This window comes from Vicia villosa, linkage group LG2, assembly GCF_029867415.1.
Source record: "Vicia villosa cultivar HV-30 ecotype Madison, WI linkage group LG2, Vvil1.0, whole genome shotgun sequence".
Lineage (NCBI taxonomy): Eukaryota > Viridiplantae > Streptophyta > Magnoliopsida > Fabales > Fabaceae > Vicia > Vicia villosa.
The window spans coordinates 219,655,553-219,665,837 of NC_081181.1; the positions used below are offsets into that span (position 1 = coordinate 219,655,553).

Below are 10,285 nucleotides of genomic sequence, written 5' to 3' on the forward strand. Positions count from 1 at the left end.
ATAATACTTAGTCAAGAAACTTAACAAAGAACAGTACTTGATCTTTCTTAAAAGCTTCAACCAAGAACATTAATCAACTCAATGCTTACAAGATTTAAGAGTGGGAACAATACTCAACTCAATGTAAGACTTCTAACATTCCCCTAATTTTACAATTGTGAAAGACTTAGTTACATTAGGTCTAGGTTCCTCTTTAGATATTACTCAACAGTCCATGGGCCTCAGAATCTTCACCCAAGTATTACTTGATCCATAAGCTGAGAGTTGCACAACTTATGCATATAATATCCTTAAATCTTGGAACAAAACATTAAGTTTCCTAAATTTTCTCAATATACAACTTTTAGAAACTTATGTACATCTGGATATTAGATAACTTGTTCGAGATTAAATCTTTTTTACGTGTCAAAATTATTGAGATATATCTAAAAGAAACATCACAAAATCAAATCAAATCATTCAAGATTTAAAACAATTTGTACTGATGTGCTGGTTCAGCATGTCGCAACATCTGTCAGAACATTTGTCTACAATGCAACCTTCACACTCTGTTGTATCAGCTTGATTAAGATGTTATGACATCTTACTCAACATCTGTCATGAACCATGGTACTAACATCCGTCAAAACTAATTCACCCCTTTTAGATTGTGCACTCAATACTTAAATCCTTCTCTTCTCACAAAGTCTTAGATGAATATATTAAGTGTGATTAATTATACATTTTGAAAAATAAAGTTGATGATCTTCAAAATACACTTGATAAATTCACTAAAGGAAGATATAACTTGAATCTTTTGTTAGGTAAACAAAATGTTTCTTATAATAAAAATGGTCCTTGTTATGAATCTAAGAACTACAGTAAAAGTTTTAGCAATATTTATAATACCCATCCAACTTTCAAATGCAAAATCCTAAAATGCAGTTACTGTAATAAAGCTGGCCATATTTCTATGTTATGTTTTATTAAGAAAAATCATGAAAGCAGGTAAGGATATCCCCCTCGTATTTTTATAAAGAACAATGTGAACATAAAATTAGAAATAAGCTTGATCATAATATGTATTCCACTAACCTCAAAGGACTAAAAAATAATTGGGTACCAAAAGTCGAAAAGTCAAAATGTGATTCAAATATGCTTGGCAACTTGAATTCAAAAGATCATATCGATAGTGTTATTCAAGTCACACAAATGAAGAAATAAATTTGTTCTCTTCAATCCTATGAGAAGAGAATTTTTTCACATAACAACAAGGAAAAATCCTTGAATATGTGATTTTTGGTAAGCTCCCTAACCCCACCTTTAGGTTGTTCTAATTGATTAAAGTTTTATAGTTCAAGTTACTTAGTATTAAGTAAGTTGTGTAACAAAGGTAATAGAGTAGGTTTAATTCTTCCGTAGGAATGGTTGTTAAAAGCTTTGAAATAAAATATTTTTCCTCTTTTAAAACTTCTTTTTAAAAAGACCATGACTATAGAAGAACTCATATATATTACGTTTGTTGAACTAACCCCTAGTAGGTAGAAGTATATGTTATTAATTGTGCATGTATCTTCTAAAGGAATGTAGAATGATAAAAGACCATCCTATTCAGAATCTAATTGGAGATATTTCTAAGGGAGTTTTTACCCGATGCTTCCTTAACAAGGTACATAACTTTGTGGCTTTTGTTTCACAAATCAAGCCAAATTGAATAGACGAAACTATAGTTGATGAACATTGATCTCTTGATATGCAAGGAGAGTTAAATCAATTTAAAAGAAACAATGTTTGGGAGCTTGTTCCAAAATCTTCATCTAATCTAGTGATTGAAACCTAAGTTAGTCTTTCTCAACAAGCTTTATGCTTTTGAAAATGTTTTGAGAAATGAAACAAGTCTTGTTACGAAAGGTCACAATCAATAGGAAGACGTATATTTCGATGAAACTTATGCTCATGTAGCTCGATTAGAATCCATAAGGATGCTTCTAGATTTCTATGGCATTATATTTTCTTAAACTCTTTCAAAATGAATTATATTTGTGATTAGCCAATTGTTCAAAATATAATCAGTTCATATTTCAAATATATTTTCAAGAACACAATCTTTGTGATTATAAGTAGCCACCTAGACTAGTTAGCTAGCCAATTTCACAAAGATTACAAAAAACGGGTCCTGTCCTGAAAGACTCCCTCATCCTTAATAGTGGCATCCACTCTCTGACATTATCTATTAACTATGTGTTCCACTCTGCCCCACATTTGGAAGAGCTATGGTGGTTTGGCCACAAGACTCCATTTGTTAGTGTTGCATCCACATTACTATTTCTTACTGGAAGTAGCAACACTCTCACTACCAATAGACCGACCTTTATTGAGAGAGACATCAACTCTGCATTAGAATTATATGAAGTTGATATAAGAGACAACATATGACATCAAATTGAGCTTTGGCCACAAAGAAAAATTATCTCCGATGCACGAGCAACAAGACTTCTCTTGAATTAAAATAAGAGAACAAACAATTGATTCACTAAAAAGAATCAACTTCATTTTTCCCGAGAGTAAATGGATGATATATTTTCAAGACAAGGTTCCTAGGAGTCTTTGAAATGTAAGATTTCGAATAGTTCACTAACAGCAGAGACCACGACTTTGCCTCTTTGCCCTTACCAGGTTCTTTATCCACAAGAGCAAAAGTACCTACAGGAAGACGTCCGAAGTTTTGGACCCCTAAAAAGCAAATATCTTTTTTGATAATGAGAGTATTCAAATTCCTAACATAAGGCTTAAAAATTGAACAATGAGCCATACAAACTAAGGTAGGAAACAATGTACAAGAGAGAATAGATAACAAAAATGGATAGTAGAGCCAATTGACTCATGATTATTTATGTGGAAAACCATCCAATGATAAGACAAGACACTAACATAAGTAGTTAGGAAGTCAAAATTACTGTTAGATAATTGAATCGGTAAAAGTAAGAGATGTTTTGACCATTCTAGGTAGGGTTTATTAACAACTATTTTTCTATTTTATGGCACAGTGATGATCCAATTTAGGTATAATAATGATTGATTATGTCACATCATCAAACAAAATTATTGATTTGTCAATAATATAATGCATTGGAGAACTTGTTTACACTTAAAAATAAATTACATATCAAGCAAAATGGACAAGACAATTAATTAATAGATATGCAAACTCCCTTTAATTTATAGCAAATTAGACATATATGAACATAATCGAACACGAGTCATCCAAATCTTTCTTAAGCATACTACAATTTATTAATGTTACCAGAACTTTTATTTCAGGCAAAACGTAGTAAAACTTTGCAATTGGGCATTATGATCACATTGCATGTTGATAGTACAATTAACCAAAAAGGACAAAGGTTACAAAACTACACTACAAAGAAATATACATACATATGGATAATATCAACATATCATGCTACAAAATAGAAGCGTCAAGTTGAACGTAGACGTCATGACCATCTATTAAGGGGAATTGATACAGATGAGGCTTGAGTGACTTTGAAGACCCATGCCTTTAGTGACTTTAGTTGTTTTTGATGATAAAAAATATGAAAATTGGAGGAAAGAGATTGATACATAGGTGAGAGAAAGACTCAAAATTATGGTGACTTTAGTGTTTCAAATCACTTAAACCTTACTCGGATTGACACATTATTCATGTAAATAGATGAACATTGCTAAATTTTATAAATTATCACAATTTAACCAACAAAACTAGTGTTGTTTATTAATATACTAGACTTTATAATTATTTTAAAAGATAATAAATCAAATCCTAAATCCTAAACCGTAAAACCATATTAATCCTTGACTAACATTTCCTAACTTTTAATTTCAGCAATATTTATCTAATAAAATTTTCTTTTATCTAACAGAACTAGTATTTGTTTCAACTACAACTTTTTTTCAAGGCTTAAATGCACTTTTGACCCCCCTATTTTCATTTTAATGAACTTTTGATCCCCCATTTTCAAAATTCCTTATTTTGATCCCCAAACATTCAGTTTTTTGGCAAATTTAGAGCCCCTCTCCAAAAATGCATATGTGGCTGTGGGAATTGCTGAGTTGGCTAAAATTACTTATGCCACGTAATTACATTTATTTAATTTATAATTTTAAATAACTGAAAAGCCATGAGCCGATCCATACGTGTTTTGTATCGACTCATACAACTTCTGCTTCTCTGTTTTTCAATTCAAACTCAGCATGTATCGGACCATAGCCTTTGTGCATCGAACCAAAATAACATGAGCCAATACATACGATACATGGATCGAACCATAATTGTTATGCAATTCTGTTTTGCATCTTTACTCAGTATGAATCGGACCATAGCCTTTATGCATCAAACCATAAGTGTATGGTTCGGACCATACGACGTTTGCATCGACTCATATAAGTTGAGAAGCTACTGGTTTGTGATTTATCACAGTATGTATCGACTCATGAAGTCATGAGCCAACTCATAAAGGCTCATGAATTGACACATAGGCATTAAGTGTCGAATCATAACTGTAATTTTATGTCTAACTAATTATGTTTCATATATAAGCAACTTTTGACAGATTGGAAAGTGTCACGTTATCCCTATACTGCAGACCAAGACTTAATAATGCAGGCCTAAAATTATCTCTATACTGCAGGCCATATAACATATGCCAAGACTTTATTAGACAATCAATAAAGTCATAACAGAATAACCAATGCCAATGCCATAACAGAATATCATAAGCACATTATAACAGAATAGCCAATGCTAATGCCAATGATTATAACAAAATAGTTTACTAATCAGCATAACAGAATAACCAATGCCAATGCCAATGATTATAACAGAATAGTTTACTAATCAGCATAATAGAATAACCAATGCCAATGCCAATGATTATAACAGAATAGTTTACTAATAAGCATAACAGAATATCATAACATTAGACAATCAATAATACCATAACAGAACACCTTGTTCAAAATATACTTAGAAACCCTAAAAGATAACATAACATTAGAAACCCAAAATATACTTGTTCATTACAATAAATAACCAAACTACATCAACATCTACTTGTTCATTGCAAAAGATAACCACACTACATCAAAATATACTTTTTCATTACAAAAATGACCACACTAATTATAGAGCACTACTCCTGAGATGGTTGTGTAGATGGAGGTGCTTGTGATGAGTTTCCAATCTCAACTTGGTTTGTTTTACTCTTCTTTCCTATTGCCACCTTTGCTATTGTCCCCTATGATGAAGCCTTATCTTAACGTAGTTGCTTTTAGATGGTCTGAACAAATAACAAAGGATGAACATTCAGAATACTTTACCACAGTAAACAATGTTATTTAAGCCTAACGATTTAAGAGAACAAACCTCATACAGAAACGAACATCCTCTTTGCAAGTTGATGATGGTGGAATGTTGCGCGTCGTCTTTGATGATGATGGTGGAATGCTGCTCATCTTCTCCGATGCTTGGGCGAATGGACGAGAACTGATTAGAGCGACAATGGAAGACTGCTCATCGACGAAGAGAGATCACGAAAACAAAGATAGAATTTTTCTGGGTTACGTTACAATTTGGGGATGAAGTTCTGGGTTAGGTTAGGAATTGTTTTTGATTTATAAAAAGAGAATTAATGTTATTTAGGATATTCAGAAGTTGTTTTCTATTTAAAATTATAAATTAAATAAATGAAATGACATGACATAAGTAATTTTAGACAGCTCAGCAAATTACATGTGCCACATATGTAATTTTGGAGGGGGACTTCAAAATTGCCAAGATAATGAATGTTTGGGGATCAAAAGTTCATAAGACTAAAAATAGGGGAGATCAAAAGTGCATTTAAGCCTTTTTTTTTCAATTAAATTTCTATTTCCATAATTCTCAAGAAGTACCCTTAAAACAATTCAATTTCACCCAATACCAATTTGACAGAACAGAGTACTTTTTACTGATGTGTAAACCCTAGTTTATTACTATCACTTTTCTAGTGTGTTCTATGCAACTCTGTGTAGCCAATAACAAAGTCCACTTCACCTGGTATCCTTCCAATTTTATCAAAACCTACATTACTTTCCCCAAAACTAAATCATCTTTTTCCCCTTTTCTCCCCTGTCAACTCCTCACGTGTCACCCTCACTCTGTTCCCAAAATCAAGGACATTATAGTAAAATTTATTACACCAAATCCTACCACCAAAGATTTCTCACCATGTTTTTCACTTTCCATTGGCTACACTAAATTAATTTTTTTTTTCTTTTTCCTCTCTTTCTCTTTCCAACAACACAATACAGCTAAAAGCATCTCCACCACCCAAACCACAACAACAACATTAACAGAGTCATAAAAAGTGTTCTGTTTTTCAAACAAGGTTGGTGTTCTTCTTCTTGTTCTCTTCATAATTTTTTTTATAATAAACAAATAAATAAAATTATTATTTTTCCCTTAACCTTCTTTCTATAATTTATTTTATATTAACTTATAAAAAAAATATTCATAATTTTTTATATATATTTTTCTTCATTTTCCATTCCTCTGTTTTGTCCTGTTTTGATATAATCAACCTACATCACACTTCAAACTCCAAACTCAAAAAAAAAAAAAACTGAGTTGTTTTTTTCTACTTATAGATCTGAGAAAAGGGTCAAAGAAAGTTTAGTTTTTTTTTGAAGAAAAATTCTCAAGAAAGAGAATTCAAGCAAAAAGCTATGGAGTCAGATCTTCATCAGCAGCAACAACCACAGGCCAATTCTTCAGGTTTAACACGCTACCGATCAGCACCAAGTTCATATTTCAACAACATCATTGACAAAGAATTCTACGAGCATGTTTTCAACCGACCTTCAAGTCCAGAAACAGAGCGAGTTTTTTCAAGGTTTATGAACAGTTTGGGTTCAGAAGATGATTTACTCGCTCAGAAAATCGCCGTTGAATCGACAGTAAAAGAAGAGGAGATTGTTAATGTTAACATTAACCAACATCACCAACAACAAGAACAACAACAACAAGAAGAACAGGAACGAGAACAAGAACACATGGTTCAACATAATTATGAACACTCTCATGGTTTTTATCAAACCTCAGTGATGCCACCTTTGCCAAACCAGAATGTTGTTTCTGGTTTGGATGGAGGTTTTTCAGTGGGAGTTAATAGGTTACAGCAGATGAAGAGTCATGGTGGGAATAATTCTAATCTTATTAGACACAGTAGTTCACCAGCTGGATTATTTTCTCAAATCAACATTGAAAATGGTATGTCAAATTTCTAATTTTTATTGATTTTAATTTATTTTTCCTAGAAAAAAATTTCATTTTTAAATTTTGTTGTCAGGGGATTTATGATGCTATAGTATATTTTAAAGATCTCTTTAGGGTTGTTGCATATATTGTTTAATATTTACTTTTATGTTTTACATTATATTATATATTTTATAGTCACTAATGGCTCTGCAGCACTGATACCTCTAAAAAAAATTTAGATCGTGTTTGTGTCCAAACACATACACTTACACTTGTGATTATGATTATGTTTAATTTATTATTTTTTTAAATTACTTATGTCGACGTGTCAGTATCAGTGTCGTGTCGGGAATTCGTGTACTGCTTTCACAAGTGGTGAAAAAAAATAGTGGGAATTTTAGTTATTAAACTTAATTTCTGGCAGGGTATGTTAGTATGAGAGGAATGGGAAATTTAGGAGCTGTTAATAGTTCTATGAAAGATGCAAAATTTTCTAGTGGAAGGAGTTTGAAGAATTCAGCAAGCTATTCATCAGGGATAATGTCAACAATAGCTGAAGTTGGGGACAAATGCAATGAAGAAAATAATCAAGAAAATGAAGTTTTTGGTGAAAGTCATCATGGTAACGATTATATCGCGGATTATCAGGTTGATACTTGGGATGATACTGAAATGATGTCTGAAAATGTTGGTGGTTTGAAAAGATTTAGAGATAGTGATTCAAAACAACAATTTTCTGCAGGTTTTAATGCAGCAGCAGTTCAGGTAGATTACTATGTAACATGGTTTAATCGATCTTGACCGTTACTCTGAGATTGCCCGATAATTTGACATGATTTTGTTGTGGTTGATTAGAATGAAACAGGAGGAGGACATTCGTCTTCTCCATTGGCTCATCAGTTGAGTATGCCAAATACTTCATCTGAGATGGCAGCTATTGAGAAGTTTCTGCATTTCTCAGATTCTGTTCCGATGAAAATTCGCGCTAAGCGAGGTTGTGCTACTCACCCAAGAAGCATAGCAGAAAGGGTACGGATTATTGGTTTAAGGTTATAACTTTTTTTTTTATCTTATCAAGAAATAAGTAAAATTTGATCAAGAATCGTTCTAGCCATGATCGACATTAGGGTTTTCACAAACAATTCGTTTTTAACTAAAGTTTATTGAGCCAGATGACTTAAACTTCCGTTCATCGCTTGTCTTCAGGTTAGAAGGACTAAAATTAGCGAACGTATGAGGAAGCTACAAGATCTAGTCCCAAACATGGATAAGGTATAAGACACAATATTTTTTACTCAATTCAGCCAAATGCGCCTACGTCTGCCACTACATAACAATTATAGTTCCGTATTATTATTTGAATGAATTAGGGTTTCAGTGTTACTAATAATATATACAATACTATATTACAAGAATATTCCTCAACGGTACCGCAACTCTTACGTGATTATGAGCCATACTCAACCGACACAATGCTTAATGATTGGTTTTAACCTTTGTAAATTTGTGAATGCTTTAAGGTACAAAGTTGTTTCATTTTCATTTTTGCAGCAAACAAATACAGCAGATATGTTAGACTTGGCTGTGGATTACATCAAAGACCTTCAAAAGCAAGCTCAGGTAATTCAAAAAGCAATATCTCAACTATATGTCAACATTTATCTTATTATGGATTGTTAATTATCTGATTAATTTTGTTTCCACACATGACATGTTTTATAGAAGCTTCAAGATTGTCAAGCAAAGTGCACTTGTTCACACAAGAAGCACCAATAACATCGAAGAATGAATTTTCTTAGTCAATGTATAGATTTGTAATAATTAATTTGGTCACCAAGTTAAAAAAAAAAAGAAGCTAGCTAGATTAGCTTTAATTTGTTAATGCATTCACCCTTTGATGTATATAAAGAAAAATGATAAATGTTGTAGGGTGACATTTTGTTGAATGATTATGGAAGTAGATGTTATAGGTAGGGAAGAAAAATGGGTTATAAAAGTTGAGTGTTAATTGGGGAAGCATGTGTGTACAAAAAGTCTATGTGTTAAGTAGACGTAATTTGAGAATTTAGGGCCCATATTTGGTGATGAAATGTGTGGTTTTGCCGTAACTAATAATGTGTTTTCATTTCATATTGAAATTGAATATTGAATGAATGGCTGGCATTTGATGATATGAGAGGCGCCGTGACACCGACATTTTTTTGTTGGATTGGATATGATGCTATGATGTCTATGTGTGAGGTTTACCATTTACATTACTCTTTTCAAACAAATAGTAATCAATGTTGGTTTTTTTATTGCATTTTGGTGTTAGTTATTTAAAGTCAAATGAGTATCATCTTTCACTTCTTATTTTTTAAGCTTAATGTAAAGAGAATATACTTGTGCTTAATCATAAACTATGTTGCCATGTTTAGATGATGTATCATTTCTTAAAGTATCAAGACAAATGTATATACATATTAGAGTGTCATTGATTATATGTAAAATAAACTTGATGAACTTGCTTGCATATATCACAGTCGTCTTAAACTTTTGAGAGAAATTAGAAGATAACTTTAGTTAGGGGTGGTAAAACAGGTCGTGGCTTGTCGGGTCAATCCGCACACCCGTAAATAAATGGCGGTTTGAGTTGATATTTTAGGTCTGCCGCCTGTCGAAATCCGTTGCCTGCCATAGCCTGCCCTGTTAAAGCCCCCAGTCCGCCAAAAATGGCAGGTTGAGTTGATATTTTAGGCCCGCCGCCCGCCAAAGCCCGACGCTCCGTCAAAATCCGCCAAAGCCCGACGCTCCGTCAAAATCTGTTCTTTTTTAATTAATTCTACTAATTCTAAGTCTCGATGATTTTATTTTATACATTTGTGAATATATGCAATGTTTTTAAGTAAAATTTATTTAAATAATGCTTTATAAACATTCTTCTAAAAATTATGTGAAAAATCTAATTAAAATATAAAAAAGTTGATTAATCTATTAAAAAAATGAAAAAAAATATATAGGCGGGCAAGCTTG

General features: G+C 32.3%; 1 protein-coding gene across 1 annotated transcript; it reads left to right on the forward strand.

The window, feature by feature from the left end:
* Positions 1–6,226: 6,226 nt before the first annotated feature.
* On the forward strand, positions 6,227–9,363 carry LOC131653992 (transcription factor bHLH130-like). Its single transcript, XM_058924359.1, has 7 exons — positions 6,227–6,404; positions 6,664–7,285; positions 7,698–8,038; positions 8,129–8,302; positions 8,480–8,545; positions 8,825–8,893; positions 8,996–9,363. The coding sequence occupies exons 2-7, from the start codon at positions 6,742–6,744 to the stop codon at positions 9,047–9,049; spliced, it is 1,248 nt and encodes a 415-aa protein (XP_058780342.1). The 5' UTR covers positions 6,227–6,404; positions 6,664–6,741; the 3' UTR covers positions 9,050–9,363.
* Positions 9,364–10,285: the final 922 nt, after the last annotated feature.